The sequence below is a fragment of the Microcaecilia unicolor genome, chromosome 2, assembly GCF_901765095.1.
Source record: "Microcaecilia unicolor chromosome 2, aMicUni1.1, whole genome shotgun sequence".
Classification (NCBI taxonomy): domain Eukaryota; kingdom Metazoa; phylum Chordata; class Amphibia; order Gymnophiona; family Siphonopidae; genus Microcaecilia; species Microcaecilia unicolor.
Window position 1 is genome coordinate 296,418,262 of NC_044032.1, and position 17,590 is coordinate 296,435,851.

The 17,590-nt window shown below is 47.3% G+C and overlaps 1 protein-coding gene across 2 annotated transcripts in view; it reads left to right on the forward strand.

The window, feature by feature from the left end:
- The window catches only part of MPDZ (multiple PDZ domain crumbs cell polarity complex component), a 571,809-nt gene that overhangs the window by 277,884 nt on the left and 276,335 nt on the right, over positions 1–17,590 (forward strand). For both annotated transcript variants that reach the window (XM_030194291.1, XM_030194292.1), the window contains one exon: positions 3,012–3,179. In XM_030194291.1, coding sequence (XP_030050151.1) covers positions 3,012–3,179 — 168 coding nt within the window. The remainder of the gene's footprint in view (positions 1–3,011; positions 3,180–17,590) is intronic.

Genomic DNA, 17,590 nt, shown 5'->3' on the forward strand with positions numbered 1-17,590 from the left:
GAAAGAGCATGGTGAGAAACAAGATGCTGATGATTTTGGTGCTGAAAATTGGGTTGTTTCAGTTCTTCCTACCATCTTGAACGAGTTTGCACCTCATGACATTTTCAGTGCTGACGAAAACGGTCTCTACTGTCGAGCGATTCCTGATGGAACACTTGCATTTAAACATGCCGAAACTACTGGAGGTAAAACGTTGAAGGACTGACTGATGATCCTCCTTTGCTGCAATATGGATGGGAGTGAGAAGTTGGAACCACTTGTCATTGGAAAGAGCAAACAGCCCCGTTGCTTCAAGAATGTTAAGCGACTTCCTGTTTCATACGAGGCTAACACAAATTCATGGATGACTGGGGAAATTTGGGAGCAGTGGCTAAAGAAGTTAGACACTAGAATGCGGGCACAAAACCGTCAGATTTTGTTGCTTTGTGATAATTGTGCTGCACACAGTGATGATGTCAGGCTGTCTAACATCAAGATGGTCTTCCTGCCACCAAACACTACCTCTCTGATCCATCCTATGGATCAGGGCATAATAGCCAATTTCAAACAACATTATTGGGCTCTTGTGCTACGTCGTCTGATGAGCGTTATGGATGACCAGACTTGCAAGGATAAACATGCTGTTGAACTGGCTTGTAATCTATCACTGTTGGATTCCCTACATATGCAGAAAGAAGCCTGGAATCATGTTACACAGGCAACCATTGTGGAGTGCTACAAGTGGGCAAGCTTTGTTAAGGATGTGGAGAGGGACGAAACAGATGCAGCTGTTGCAAACGTGTCAAATGAACAGATTATTGGCATCCCAGCTGGTGTTACTGAAGAGGAGTTTCATCACTACATAGCTGTTGATTACGATCTACAAACAGCTGACAACAGCACTGATGTCGAGATACGCGCCTACACGCATTCAACAACGGCTGATGATAAACAGATGATGAAATGAGCAGTGAGGCACATGCTGACGAAATTCAACAACCTCCTTTCACTTTTGCAAGAGCGCTGGAGAGTTTTAACACCGTGCGGGCCTATCTGTAGGCCACAGGATGTCAGTGCTATGACAGTTTTTACCGTCTGGCAGACGTAGTCTATGAAACTCACAGACCCAATTTTGTACAGAGGACTATAACTGATTACTTCAAGTAAGCGTAATGTCAGTTAATGGAGACTGTATACTGTACGTATAATAATAAACAGTACTGTACATATGTTTATCAAATGTCAAGATTCTTTGGATCACAATGGCTAAGTGCACGCTCCGGTTAACTGCATGTATTTCTTTGATCCCAGACCCTTGCACTTAAGCGGATTGCACAGTCTGTGTATATATGTATGTATGTGTGTATGTGTATATATATATATATATATATATATATATATATATATCCTGAGAAGAGATTACCTTCCTAGCTTATCAGCTAAAGTAGGACAATGTCCACTTGTCTGAGCAGAACCTTTCTTGTACAGGCAAAGACCAAAGTTACCTAAGCTGTGAGCATAAGAGGAAAATTCCTGCTTCTCTCACCCTCATGGTCCATAGCTTCAGAGTCTGGTTGAGGTGATGAATCAGCTGCTCCTTCAGTCTCTAGCAGAATTCCCCTGCAAGCCCCTACTGATCAGGATTTAGTTCAGGGTCCATGCTCTGTGCAGCCGGTTACTGTATGTAGAAAGCTGCCAAGAACTTGGCTTTGGGCTGCACTAAGCAGGAGGAATTACAGTTCACAGGTGTTTGGGCAAATCAGTTTCTTTCTCCTGAGAGAGATCGTACACCATGAAATCTTCTTCTCTTCTCTCTGTTCTTCTTTTTCTCTCTCTTTCTTGCCCAGCGTTGCCACTGCCCTTTGGGTCCACAGATGACCATCATGGACCAATCACGAACCATCTGTCCAGGTCATGATGATGAGGTCCTTGTTGGCATCCTGAAGAACCGCTTATCAGTCAGTACCAAACTCATCTCCATAGTTCACAGATGTTCCCGGAGACAATGTCTCTGTGAAGCATGCTCCTTCACACCTTCCCAGGAGATAAATTTGAAGGCTAGTTTCAAGTAAACAACATGTCCTTCAATGAAGTCACCAGCACAGCTGTGCCAAAAAGTAGTTTTAAAAGCTGGTTCATGTTGTATTGAGGCCTCAGGCTCTAGAATTCATATTGATTTTACAAAGATGGTTCAGGCCTAACAAGTCTTCAGACCAGCAAAGGTGAGAGAGCAGGAAAACTCCCTACAGTTCTTTTGATCCAAACTGGATGGGGATAGCTTTCGGCAAACGCACACTTTCTAATTGGCTAGCAGTTTGCATCTCCTTTACCCAGGCTGGGCTGACTCTAGAGGGTGATGTCAAGGCTCATAATATCAGAGCCATGGCTATGTCGGTAGCCCACTAGAATCCAACTCCACCCCTCTAGGCCCAGTCTTCTTTGGTTCCAGGCTGCACCTTCACAACTAGTATGTAAATAGTTTCAGGCTAATTGACTTAACAGGCCTCAATGCTTTGAGGCCCTATTTTCCTAGTATTGTTTTTTGGTGAGCCTGCTAGCTAGGGATTCCAAACTGTGAGAATACAACGGTCTGCTTGTCCTCAGAGAAAGCAAAGTTGTCTGTAGCAGGTGTACTCCAAGGACAGCAGGCCAAGCATTCTGACATACCCTCCCACCTTTCCTTGGAATTGTATTCTTCAGCTTTTTTACAATGACTGAGGAACACATGCTTGCGTAATTTCAGTTGGTCCATGTGATAACACCTATTTACCATTTTGTTTTCTATCTTTTTAATACAGTTTGTTCCAAAAAATAGTCTTTTCATTAAAAAAAGGTATAAACTATTTCAAAATTCAGGTTTAGAAATTAAACGTCTAACTGGTAAACTCAAAACGTTAACTGGCTAATAACTCATTTTTCATGGGCTATAGTGTAAAAAAAAAATACAATTAAGCATCTTCAAATTGATAGTGATAGATATGAAAGTATTCTGTGACAGTAGATAATTTGACTAATTAAATTGCATTTGTTAGGTGGACTCAAGTGAAACTGACTTAGCAGATGCATCAACCTTTGAACCACCATATTCTCAAGAGAATGAGAACAACTTACAAGTCTCTCTTATTGCACTACATGGCAGTTCTTGTAATGGAGATCTGAATTATAGTAGTCAACTCTCACTTCCATCATCTATTTCAGAGGTAAATATAAAATATATATTTTATGATGGGATTAAAGTAAGAACTTGTTTGAAGAATGTTAGCGTTTGTCCATTTGTTGTGAAACATTATAGCACTCTTGATCCATCTGTCCATATGTTCATTATCAGTATTGGCAGGATATATTTTAGACATTTTTTAACTGTTTTTTTTATTAATTTCCAATTATACAAAACAATGCTCTCATTTACATCTTATCATTCACAACATAATGCTGAACTTCTATGCCAACTCTTGCTATTATTCCCTCTCCCCCCTCCCCCCCCCCTATCATCGTGGTGCTAATGTCTGTTCATGTAAGTGTTCATTTAGTTGCCACACTTTGTTAAAGGCTCCCATTCGCCCTCTTCTCATAGCTGTCAGTTTTGCCATCTGGTATAGGAAGTACACTCGTTGCATGACCCTCCTCACCTCAGGCGGCTGTGGGTTTTTCCAGTCTCTGGCTATAGCAAGTTTGGCTGCCACCAAATATTGTGTGGCTAGCTTGTGCTGAGGCCCTGTCATTGAAGCCGGTTTGAAATGAAGAAGGCGATGCACCGGCATGCAGGGGTAGGGGCATTGAAGAACTGTCGATCTCTAGCCTGCAACCCATATTCCTCCTGTAGTTCTGTAAAGCTTATTATCTTGTCAGCATCCCACAGTTGGCCCAGCTTATGGAGCCCCGCCCGTGCCCAGTGTTTGAAGGTTATCTCAGTGGCTCCTAATGGAAAACCTGGCGCCCTGCAGATCCCTGTCTGATGGAAGTATGTGCGTTCTGGGAACCACTGTTTCCTAATTTGGTACCAGGTGAATAAAATGTGCCTAAGTCCAATGGGCATTCTTCACCCTATATTCCTCAGTTCCTTACTTGGTATCCATAGGAGATCCCCCACCTCTCTCATCCCAAGCCAGGCCCTTTCCCAATGTAACCATTTTTTATTAACTGCTGGGTGCCAATCGGCAAGGATTCTTAATTGGACCGCCTGATAATATAAAAAGAAGTTGGGGACTCCCATCCCACCCCTCTCTTGTGGTAGAAACAGTATAGCACGCCTCACCCGTGGGGGCCTTTTCCTTCATATAAAAGCAAACATCTTTCTATTGAGGCGTGTAAAGAAACTCCGAGGGATAGGAATAGGGAGCACCATAAACAGATATAACATTTTAGGCAGCATCATCATTTTAACGGCGCTAATTCGACCCTTCCACAAAATATTTAGACCTTCCCACCTATCAAGTTCAGCTATTAGCTCTGTTATTTTCATCGGAAAATTTGCCTCATAGAGATCCTCTACTTTAGGGGTGATCTGTATCCCCAGATTTTGTGGCCCACACAAACGGGAATGCTGCCCTCATCTGCTCTATCTCATGGTCAGGTATTGTAATATTAAGTAACTCTGTCTTATTAATATTCACCTTGAATCCCGACCTTTCCCCATATTGTGTCATTAATTCTATAGCCCGCCGCACCGATGGTTCAGGGTTCGTCAGTGTCATCAGCACATCATCTGCAAACAGCATTAGCTTATGTTCCCTCTTTCCTCGTACCACTCCTTTTACTCCTGTATCCACTCTTATAATACAGGCCAGTGGTTCAATTGTTAGGGCAAACAATTGTGGTGAAACTGCACAGCCCTGTCTGGTACCTCTTTGGAGTTTAATAGGCTCTGAATAGGAACCATTGACTTTTAATACCGCCAATGGAGCCTGGTAAAGTAATTGCAGCCACTTCAGGTAACAGCCCCCTATCCCGACTCTTTGTAGCATTGCAAATAAGAATGGTCATTCCACTCGGTCGAAATGCTTTTTCTGCATCGACTGATAGCACTACGGCTGGCTCCCGCTCGTCTCTCATTTGTTGGAGTAAATGCAACAAACATCTAGTATTGTCAAAGGCCTGGCGCCCCGTTATAAAACCCACCTGATCTGGATGAATTAGCTTGGGCAGTACTATTTGCATCCTATTTGCTAAACTTTTTGTGAAAATTTTATAATCTACATTTAAGAGGGATATAGGCCTGTAGGACCCACACTGCTTTGGGTCCTTCCCTGGCTTAAGCAATAGGGTCACCGCTGCCATTCTCCATGAGTATGGCAATTCTTGCGCTTGATCAAAGGTTTGAAAGAGCCGCAATAAGAGTGGTGCCAAAATATTAGCATACAATTTATATATCTTAGCGGGGAACCCATCGGGCCCAGGGGCCTTAACCTGCGGAAGGGCTTTGATAGCATCCTTAATCTCCTCTAACCCTATAGGTGCCGATAGTTTATCCCTTTCCCCTGGCGTCAACTGGGGTAGCTCTATCCCCTGCAAGAATTCTTCTATATTATTAGGGGTTACCTCCACTTCAGATTTGTACAGACTCGTATAGAATTCATGAAAAGTAGCTTGAATGTCACCTGTCAATGTTACAGTCTGGCCTTGTTGGGTTATAAGACTATGGATCTGATTACGAGACACCTGCTTTTTCAGCTTATTCGCTAATAATCTACTCGCTTTATCACCCATCTCATAATATTCTTGTTGCACCAGTTGCAATTGGTGGGCCACCTCCGTCATCTGTAACTCATTTAACTTTAATCTAGTTTTATGGAGTTCTGTCATTGCCTTCCCATCTCCTGGGTCAGCTTTATGTTTCCTCTCTGCCTGTTGAATCTGTTCCCTCAGCTCACACTCCTTAGCTTCTTTTGTTTTTTTCAGATGGGCCTTAAGGGCAATAAGCTGCCCTCTCACCACTACCTTCATTCCTTCCCACAGGCTCGCTGGGTGGATATCTCCCACATCATTAAACTCCAAATATTCTTTTATATATTGTTCAATCCTCCCCACATTCTCTGGGTTGTTTAGCATTGCCTCATCTAGACGCCAATATCTTTGTCCCCCATCTACTCTCCCTATCCGTAACCTTAGGAGGACCGGGGCATGATCGGACCATGTGCGTATTTCTATATGTGTCTGCTGCATAGCTTTGGCCACCACCCCATCCCCCAACCAAAAATCTATCCTAGAATAGGAGTTGTGTGTTGCTGAGTAGAAGGTGAAATCTTTATCTTGCCTGTGCGTTGCTCTCCATAAATCTATTAAGCCCCATCGTTTCATAAAGCTGCTCAGAACCTCTCTGTCTTTCCTAGCATATGCCGCTTGCCCCGAGGAGTTGTCCATCAGGGGATCTATTGTCAGATTGAAATCTCCTTCCATCAATAGCTGACCTTGGACATGCTGTTGTAATTTTTGCTCAATTCCATCCAGAAATTCACCCTGCCCTTCATTAGGTGCATATAATGTGACAAATGTATACTGTGTGTTATAAAGTGAGGCCACCACCAAAAGGAACCTGCCTGCCTTATCCGTTACTGTTTTGATAATTTCCCAGGGGAGCGTATCCATAAATGCCATGAGCACACCCCCTTTTTTTGGTTTTGACTACTTGCGGAGTGTATTACTATGGGATATCTCCTATGGACCAGCACTTTCTCATAACAATGTTTTAAATGTGTTTCCTGCAGCATAATTACATCGCCTTTCATTCTTAACATTCCTGTAAACATTCGTTTGCGCTTTATTGGGGAATTAAGGCCCTTAACATTCCAAGTTACAGAATTGAACATTCACTATAATTGCCTCCCCTGTACGCTATCCTAGTCAGCAACCACCAGATACTTAGATAATGACCCCAACCCATCCCTCCTTCCCCTTCCCCCCATTGCCAAAAAAGACATGTCCCAAAGCCCTCTTGAGGCATGTCTATTGCTGAGAGGAGTGACGTCTCCCATTTGTCTCTCAGCTTATTCCATAATTCCATCCCCGTGGTGTGGTTCGCTCACCATTTGTCTATTAAGCCGCTCATCCTTCTGTCAGGTGCCCTTTTGCTCTTTTCATTTTCCTTTTGATGAGCTTAGTTGCTTCCCAGATATCTATCTCCTTAGGCGACCACGGCCTTGCGATACTCTTTGCCATCTGGGCTTCTTATCGTGTGCTGCTTCTCCTTGTGCGTTGTGTCGAGGGTCATCCGTTGCCTCCCTTTGTTTCAGATAGTCTTGCGCGTCCTCGAGCAATACCACTCTCCTCTGTTTCCCTTCACAAGAGAAGGTTAGCGCAAAGGGATATTGCCACTTATAAGGCACTCCTTCCTCTCTAAGTTGCGCTGTTAGTGGGCGCAGCTCACCCCGGCGCTTCAGGGTTATGGCCGAGATATCTTGATATAGCTCAGTCGGGTAGCTTTCCCAGAGCACGGGGCTCTCTAGTCTCGCCTTCTTCATCACTGCTTCTTTTAATTTGAAGTCTGTGAAGCAGGCCACTATATCTTTTGGCTGGTTTGGTCTCCTGGCGCCCAATGCGCGATGCGCACGCTCTAGGTGAATATTAGCTTTATCATAAGGCTGGTCCTCTGTGGATAGAACTTGCGCTGCTATAGACTGCACTATTTCTTCACAGTTATTAAATTCCGTCGATTCGGGTACCCCACAAATTCGGATAGTGGAGCGTCTGCTCCGTTTCTCCAAGTCCTCAATTTTATCCATGAGGTACTGGGCTTCTGCTTTTCACTCAGTAAGCTGCTGTTCAACTGCCTTATTCACTTCTACTTGTTCTTCCTGGCCATTTTCAATCTCCATTACTCGGCTGCCCAGTTCTGATATTTCCCCTCTTAGCTCGGCACTCAATTGAGCAAAGTCTTTGCGCATTTCCTTTAGTTCCGTTTTTATTTCCTGGAACCAAGTGCATAATTTTTCCCATACCTCGGGCTTTGCCTCAGCTCTGTCGATCGATAGCTCGCCTCGTGTTGGTTCTGGGTCTTTTTGTGCTATTGTCGACGCATGGGCGCCATCTTCTTCCGCCACTGATCCATCGGTTTTTGCTTTTTGCTGGTAGGAAAAAACAGCTAAATCCGGCGTTTTAATTTTTGATTGCGACATCTTTCAGCTCGGCGTGCTTTCACCTGCCAAACTCGGCGTGCTTTCACCTGCCAAACTCGGCGTTTTCCGCTTTTCCCCCAGGGACTGGAACGCTATATAATCGCTATTTTAAAGCTGATGGACAGGAGCTCTGTTTTCACCGCTCCATTTGTTAGCGTGACGTCACTTCCTCTATTTTAGACATTTTAACTTTTGAAATAAACATGTAAAATAGAAATAGAAAATGTAATAATGTAAAATATGCAAGTTAAAGCAATGTATAATTCTGGTTTAATTATGTAGGGATCTTTTATAAAGCTGCGGTAGAAAGTGGACTTAGTATATCCTTACACGTTTTTTTTCCCTGCATGCTAAGGCTATTTGTATATCAGCAGAGAAATGGGTGATTTTCTATTTTCAGTATTATTTGCCATGTGCTAATGTCACCGTTAGCAGGTTGCCATTAGAAACAATTCCCTTGTGAGCGCTTGCTGCCACCCTTTTCGAGGCAGTAAGGGCTCATGTGGTAATCCGGCACTAATCAGTTAGTGTGCGGTAAGGTAGATGTGCTTACTGATTAGCACAGACATGCCCACTGTTTGCCTCCAGACACGCCCCTCAACCAAAAAATATTATTTTTTTAGCACATGAATAGTGTGTACACCTTTGGAACTTACTGCAGCATACCTGAGTGCATCCTTCGGTAAACCCTTGTAAACTGCGGTAAAAAGGCACTACCGCTTGTCTCAGCTTTGTAAAAGGACCCCATAGTGCAAATTATGTATTCATACGTACTTAAGTTTAAAATAAATATTTGACCCATTCATTATTTTTGATGCATATTTGATATAGCAAGTTTATACCTATTATTTTTTAACTTTATTATGGTATATCCAATTTACAGTTACATCATAACAGTGATACAGAAAAATGCTTAAAATAAATACAATTTTTGATTTCGGCCACAATTATCTTAGGAGCCAAATAGTCAATAATTAAAGAAATATGAAAAGCAAAAGATGTAAATGATGTGGAAACAAAAATTAAAAGTCTGGAAAGAGAATTTTCTAAATTGAAATCAGAAACTAGCAAGATACATAATGTTCTTCAATCTGTGGCCTAAATTCAAAAAGCCCAAACTGTTTGTATGACAAATCTTTCTGCAATTCTTAAGATTGAAAGTGTTGAAAATTAACATTAGAAGTGTGAACGTAAGAGTTTTGAACTTCCCTTGTTTGTTGGCTATATCTACTGAAGAATGCTTCAAGAACTATATAGAACACTTGAAATTATTATATGTACATCCATTGATTGTACATTTATTTATTATTTGCCTACTCAGAAGAAGGGAGGGCATATGGAAAGGGGTGAACTTACAACTGATTCTTTGGAAGTGGAGGAAAGTGAAGAGGGGCAGTTTGATCACTCTAGAGCAATGGTCTTCGCTAATTTTTAAGACGGGGTCACTTTGGATCCAAATGAGCTGAGGGAGAACCACTAAATATTTTCTCATATGGGGCCACAACACTGCTAACCAGTGTATGTCAGTGGCATCTATCCCCAGCAGCACACCTTTAAATTATTTATTTGGTGTATCCTCAAGGAGGAGGGCTTTTCCAAATATATTTTCTTTGTCTGTTAAGTGCCAAGCATGTGGCTGTTCCTCCCATTCACTTCTCCCTTTGTTGTGAGCTTGGGTAGAGAGACAGAATGTAGCAGAAAAAAAGCTACAATGTCAGTGAGGGCTGCCCCAGTGGTCTTCAGGGGCCACTATTGGCCCCCGGGCCTTGCATTGAAGAATACTGATCTAGAGCTACTTTGGTTGTAACACTAGTGACAAGCACTGATAGACACATTCCCTCCAATATTTACAGCTATTTAACCGGACAGATGGCCACTGACTAGTTAAAAAGCATATCGGCGCCTAATCACTGAATATTGCTGGTAAGCATGACTTATCTGGTTAGGTGCCAGTCTTTTGTGCCTAATTGGATAAGTTTTGTGGTCAAATAGGACTGCGCAAATAGCTGTCTTATCTTTAACCGGTTAAAAGTTAACCGGTTAGCACTGGGTATCTGCATAACTGGTTAACTCTTTAGCAGTTTAAAAAAAAACCCAAGACCCTGGATATTGAATGGCGGTCGCTGGAATATCACTGCCCGCCATGGGCTGAATATCAGGGGGAGGGGTGGGGTGGAATTTTACTTAAGTTATATTTCAGGTCAAGAGAAAAATTATTTATGGTTGTCCAGGAGTTTTGTAGTTGAGAGTTAATTTTTATCTGAAATTTGCCTGCAAATGTATTGTAAACTGTCAGTCTCATACATATATTTTCTGCATTTAACATTTTTGGCTTTTGACTAAGTTTATAGTAGTACTTTAAGAAGTAGAAGGGGGTGTATAAGCTTAGTGCAAAGCTTCTTTTAGTACAAAGCTAATTTTCCTTAATTTCCTTTGTTTAGAGGATTTTCTTGGTCTCCATTTAATATTGGATCCCTTTATAGTGTACTTTAGCTATTATGGTTTATTACATTTAATATACTGTGAGCGATGCAGAAAAGGAAAGGAACTACAATAATGACAGGGAAGATAAGAACTAGAAACATGAGATGTCCAGTAAAATTATATAGCAGAGGTAGATGAGAATAGATTTGTCTTTGGACCTGCTTTGAATTTGAGAGAGGACAATGCTAGTTGCAAATTCTTGGGGAGGGAATTCCAAAGGGAAGGTGCCAAGTAGAAAAAAAAACTGAGGATCCAAGTATACTCTAGATGTGCTGAGGAGAGAGAAGGGAGGCAGAGGTGACGATCATCAGGCGGTCATAAAGTGCATACTGGAGTATAGGGTATAATGTGAGGTGAAAGGTATGGAGGGGAACCATAGTGAAGATCTTGAGCTTTATCCTGGAAACAACCATTCTCCGAGGACAAGCAGGCTGCTTGTTCTCACTGATGGGTGACGTCCACGGCAGCCCCTCCAATCGGAAACTTCACTAGCAAAAGCCTTTGCTAGTCCTCGCGCGTCCATGCGCACCGCGCATTCGCGGCCGTCTTCCCGCCCGAACCGGCTCGTGTTCGTCAGTCTTCTTTTGTCCGCGCTCGGTACGGTCGTGTTTTCGCCGTGTCGGGCCCCGCAAAGTCGACCTCGCGCGTTCGTCGTGTTGTTAAAAAAAAAAAAAAAAAAACATTCTGTGTGGAAAAAGACTCTGTGGTCTTTTTTCCCTCCGCTATTTTCAGCTTTTTCGCCCCAGTAAGTTTTCTTTCGTCGTCGGGGTAGGCCGCTTTTAGGCCTCGGGTCGAAGTTTTCTTCCCCTTGTTTTTTCGGTGCCTTTTCCGCCATTTCGACTTTTGATCTCGCTGGCGTGATTTTTCCGCCCATGACATCGAAGTCTCCCAGCGGCTTCAAGAAGTGCACCCAGTGCGCCCGGGTCATCTCGCTCACTGACAGGCACGCGTCGTGTCTTCAGTGCTTGGGGGCTGGGCACCGCCCGCAGGCCTGTAGTCTGTGTTCCTTTTTGCAAAAGCGGACTCAGGTAGCGAGATTGGCCCAATGGAACGTTTGTTCTCGGGCTCTTCGTCGGCATCGGCACCGGGGGTATCGAGTGCATCGACGTCTTCAGCGTCCAGAGCTTCATCCTCGGCCGCCAGTGCATCGAGGCATCGACCCTCTGCATCGGCGCCGAGACATCAGACAGCTGCATCGACGTTGGTGGTACCGGGACCTCGTCTGCTGATGTCGTCGGACGGTGGTGCTTCGTCTGGAGTGCAGGTGAGGGCTGTCCATTCCCCTGCTGGTGGCGGTGAGCCTTCGGGTGGGTCTCCCCCTACCCTGAGGGCTCCTGCGGTACAGCCCCCCCGAGACCGACCTCCTTCGGCCTCGGCCCCGAGGAAGCGACGACTGGATTCTACGTCCTCCTCGTCGGTGCCGGGAAGCTCCGGTGACATGCTTCGTTCCAAGAAGTCGAAGAAGCATCGTCATCGGTCCCCTTCCCGTGTCGGCACCGAGAGCTCTGGGTCGCCGAGGGAGTCGGCACCCAGCAGGCATCGGCACCGAGAGGACCGCTCACCCTCTGTTCAGGAGGTGTCGATGCGCTCCACTCTGGACAGCCCGGAACAGCCTCCACGCCCGGAACAGGTTCTGACGTCGACGCCTGCATCGACCTCCATGCCTTTCTCTGCAGCCGCTCTGAACGAGAGCCTCCGGGCCGTTCTCCCAGAGATTCTGGGAGAGCTGTTGCGCCCTAACCCTCCGGTACCGGCGGTTCTTGCGCCACCGGTACCGTCGAGCGTGGCGCCGGCTGGCCCATCGCCCGAGGTGAGGTCTCCGGCGTCGGTACCGCGTGCGGTACCGGCTGCCGCCGCCTCCCAGGAAGGCTCCCCGACTACGTCGGCGGAGGGAGCTTCGCCGATGCGGGCGAGGGAGTCTACCTCTCGACGCCCCCATCGTGGACGTGGCTCCACAGAGTCGAGTCGGGCGAGGTTGCAGACACAAGTCCGTGAACTTGTGTCTGACACCGAGGGTGAGGCCTCGTGGGAAGAGGAAGAAGACCCCAGATATTTCTCTGACGAGGAGTCTGAAGGTCTTCCTTCCGATCCCACTCCCTCTCCTGAGAGACAGCTTTCTCCTCCCGAGAGTCTGTCTTTTGCCTCCTTTGTCCGGGAGATGTCTACGGCCATCCCCTTCCCGGTGGTTGTGGAGGACGAGCCCAGGGCTGAAATGTTTGAGCTCCTGGACTATCCTTCTCCACCTAAGGAAGCGTCCACTGTACCCATGCACCATGTCCTTAAAAAGACATTGCTGGCGAACTGGACCAAGCCTCTAACTAATCCCCACATTCCCAAGAAGATCGAGTCCCAGTACCGGATCCATGGGGACCCAGAGCTGATGCGCACTCAGTTGCCTCATGACTCTGGAGTTGTGGATCTGGCCCTAAAGAAGGCTAAGGGTTCTAGAGAGCATGCTTCGGCGCCTCCGGGCAAAGACTCTAGAACCTTAGACTCCTTTGGGAGGAAGGCCTACCATTCCTCTATGCTCGTGGCCAAAATTCAGTCCTACCAGCTCTACACGAGCATACACATGCGGAACAATGTGCGGCAGTTGGCGGGCTTGGTTGATGCGCTCCCCCCTGAGCAAGCCAAGCCTTTTCAGGAGGTGGTCAGGCAGCTGAAGGCGTGCAGAAAATTCCTGGCCAGAGGGGTATATGACACCTTTGATGTTGCATCCAGGGCCGCTGCTCAAGGTGTGGTGATGCGCAGGCTCTCATGGCTGCGTGCCTCCGACCTGGAGAATAGAATCCAGCAGCGGATTGCGGACTCGCCTTGCCGTGCGGATAATATTTTTGGAGAGAAAGTCGAACAGGTGGTAGAGCAGCTCCAGCAGCGGGACACCGCATTCGACAAGTTCTCCCGCCGGCAGCCTTCAGCCTCTACCTCTACAGGTAGAAGATTTTTCGGGGGAAGGAAGACTGTTCCCTACTCTTCTGGCAAACGTAGGTACAATCCTCCTTCTCGACAGCCTGCGGCCCAGGCTAAGCCCCAGCGCGCTCGCTCTCGTCAGCAGCGTGCGCCTCAGCAAGGCCCCTCGGCTCCCCAGCAAAAGCAAGGGACGAGCTTTTGACTGGCTCCAGCAGAGCATAGCCGACATCCAAGTGTCAGTGCCGGGCGACCTGCCAGTCGGAGGGAGGTTGAAAGCTTTTCACCAAAGGTGGCCTCTCATAACCTCCGATCAGTGGGTTCTCCAAATAGTCCGGCAAGGATACACCCTCAATTTGGCCTCAAAACCTCCAAATTGTCCACCGGGAGCTCAGTCTTACAGCTTCCAGCACAAGCAGGTACTTGCAGAGGAACTCTCCGCCCTTCTCAGCGCCAATGCGGTCGAGCCCGTGCCATCCGGGCAAGAAGGGCTGGGATTCTATTCCAGGTACTTCCTTGTGGAAAAGAAAACAGGGGGGATGCGTCCCATCCTAGACCTAAGGGCCCTGAACAAATAACTCGTCAAAGAAAAGTTCAGGATGCTTTCTCTGGGCACCCTTCTTCCCATGATTCAGGAAAACGATTGGCTATGCTCTCTGGACTTAAAGGATGCCTACACACACATCCCGATACTGCCAGCTCTCAGGCAGTATCTGCGATTTCAGCTGGGCACACGTCACTTCCAGTACTGTGTGCTACCCTTTGGGCTCGCCTCTGCGCCCAGGGTGTTCACAAAGTGCTTGGCTGTAGTAGCAGCGGCACTTCGCAGGCTGGGGGTGCACGTGTTCCCATATCTCGACGATTGGCTGGTGAAGAACACATCCGAGGCAGGAGCCCTGCAGTCCATGCAGATGACTATTCGCCTCCTGGAGCTACTGGGGTTTGTGATAAATTATCCAAAGTCCCATCTTCTCCCAGTGCAGAAACTCGAATTCATAGGAGCTCTGCTGGATTCTCGGACGGCTCGCGCCTATCTCCCAGAGGCGAGAGCCAACAACTTGTTGTCCCTCGTCTCGCGGGTGCGAGCGTCACAGCAGATCACAGCTCGGCAGATGTTGAGATTGCTGGGCCACATGGCCTCCACAGTCCATGTGACTCCCATGGCCCGCCTTCACATGAGATCTGCTCAATGGACCCTAGCTTCCCAGTGGTTTCAGGCTGCTGGGGATCTAGAAGACGTGATCCACCTGTCCACGAGTTTTCTCAGATCCCTGTATTGGTGGACGATTTGGTCCAATTTGACTCTGGGACGTCCTTTCCAAATTCCTGAGCCACAAAAAGTGCTGACCACGGATGCGTCTCTCCTGGGATGGGGAGCTCATGTCGATGGGCTTCACACCCAAGGAAGCTGGTCCCTCCAGGAACGCGATCTGCAGATCAATCTTCTGGAGTTGTGAGCGATCTGGAACGCTCTGAAGGCTTTCAGAGATCGGCTGTCCCACCAAATTGTCCAAATTCAGACGTCAACAAGCAGGGAGGCACCGGATCTCGCCCCCTGTGTCAGGAAGCCGTCAGCATGTGGCTCTGGGCTCGCCGTCACGGCATGGTGCTCCAAGCCACATATCTGGCAGGCGTAAACAACAGTCTGGCCGACAGGTTGAGCAGGATTATGCAACCTCACGAGTGGTCGCTCAATTCCCGTGTAGTGCGACAGATCTTCCAGGTGTGGGGCACCCCCTTGGTAGACCTCTTCGCATCTCGAGCCAACCACAAAGTCCCTCAGTTCTGTTCCAGGCTTCAGGCCCACGGCAGACTGGCATCGGATGCCTTCCTCCTGGACTGGGGGGAAGGTCTGCTGTATGCTTATCCTCCCATACCTCTGGTGGGGAAGACTTTGTTGAAACTCAAGCAAGACCGAGGCACCATGATTCTGATTGCTCCTTTTTGGCCGCGTCAGATCTGGTTCCCTCTTCTTCTGGAGTTGTCCTCCGAAGAACCGTGGAGATTGGAGTCTTTTCCGACCCTCATCACACAGGACGAAGGGGCACTTCTGCATCCCAACCTCCGGTCCCTGGCTCTCACGGCCTGGATGTTGAGAGCGTAGACTTTGCCTCTTTGGGTCTGTCAGAGGGTGTCTCCCGCATCTTGCTTGCTTCCAGGAAAGATTCCACTAAGAGGAGTTACTTCTTTCTATGGAGGAGGTTTGCCGTCTGGTGTGACAGCAAGGCCCTAGATCCTCGCTCTTGTCCTACACAGACCCTGCTTGAATACCTTCTGCACTTGTCTGAGTCTGGTCTCAAGACCAACTCTGTAAGGGTTCACCTTAGTGCAATCAGTGCATACCATTACCGTGTGGAAGGTAAGCCGATCTCAAGGCAGCCTTTAGTTGTTCGCTTCATGAGAGGTTTGCTTTTGTCAAAGCCCCCTGTCAAGCCTCCTACAGTGTCATGGGATCTCAATGTCGTTCTCACCCAGCTGATGAAACCTCCTTTTGAGCCACTGAATTCCTGCCATCTGAAGTTCTTGACCTGGAAGGTCATTTTCTTGGTGGCAGTTACTTCAGCTCGTAGAGTCAGTGAACTTCAGGCCCTGGTAGCCCAGGCCCCTTACACCAAATTTCATCATAACAGAGTAGTCCTCCGCACTCACCCTAAGTTCTTGCCAAAGGTCGTGTCGGAGTTCCATCTGAACCAGTCAATTGTCTTGCCAACATTCTTTCCCCGTCCTCATTCCTGCCCTGCTGAACGTCAGCTGCACACATTGGACTGCAAGAGAGCATTGGCCTTCTATCTGGAGCGGACACAGCCCCACAGACAGTCCGCCCAATTGTTTGTTTCTTTTGATCCCAATAGGAGGGGAGTGGCTGTAGGGAAACGCACCATATCCAATTGGCTAGCAGATTGCATTTCCTTCACTTATGCCCAGGCGGGGCTGGCTCTTGAGGGTCATGTCACGGCTCATAATGTTAGAGCCATGGCTGCGTCGGTAGCCCACTTGAAGTCAGCCTCTATTGAAGAAATTTGCAAAGCTGCGACGTGGTCATCTGTCCACACATTCACATCTCATTACTGCCTGCAGCAGGATACCCGACGCGACAGTCGGTTCGGGCAGTCAGTTCTTCAGAACCTGTTTGGGCTTTAGGATCCAACTCCACCCCCCGAGGGCCCTGTTTGTTCTGTTCCATGCTGCACTCTCAGTTAGTTGGTAAATTTTTTAGGTCAATCTCAGTTATGTCCTCGCCGTTGCGAGGCCCAATTGACCATGGTTGTTGTTTTGAGTGAGCCTGGGAGCTAGGGATACCCCATCAGTGAGAACAAGCAGCCTGCTTGTCCTCGGAGAAAGCGAATGCTACTTACCTGTAGAAGGTATTCTCCGAGGACAGCAGGCTGATTGTTCTCACAAACCCGCCCGCCTCCCCTTTGGAGTTGTGTCTTCCCTTGTCTTTGTCTTGCTACATACGGGACTGACGAACACGAGCCGGTTCAGGCGGGAAGACGGCCGCGCATGCGCGGTGCGCATGGACGCGCGAGGACTAGCAAAGGCTTTTGCTAGTGAAGTTTCCGATTGGAGGGGCTGCCGTGGACGTCACCCATCAGTGAGAACAATCAGCCTGCTGTCCTCGGAGAATACCTTCTACAGGTATGTAGCATTCGCTGTAACCAGTGATGTTACTTTAATAACGGGGAAACTTAATCAAAGCGACCATATATTTGATTTCCTAATTTTGGGGCTTTTCTCTATTTAGCATTCTGTACAAGTGATTACCTGATTATTTTGTTTGAATTTACTAAATAAAAACAATTTTTTATAAAAAGGTATTCTCCCCTCCCCCCCTCCGAGATGCATAATGCCCTCATTTGTAGCACAGTGGCGTAGGCATGAGAGGCTTGGGCCCCCCGATTTGGGTTCAGGCCCCCCCCCCCCAAATTGATATGCAGTCTGCAGGTTTGGCTGGCAGGGGTCCCCAAGCCCTGCCAGCCGAAGCTTTCCTCCAACCGTTGCTTGTTTTCAGAGCCGCCGCGCTGCCTGCCATGCCCCTCCCCCTCACTCACATGCTTGGTTTTAGTGAAATTGAGTATGCACAAGGGAGATTTGCTCCTCCTGTGCAC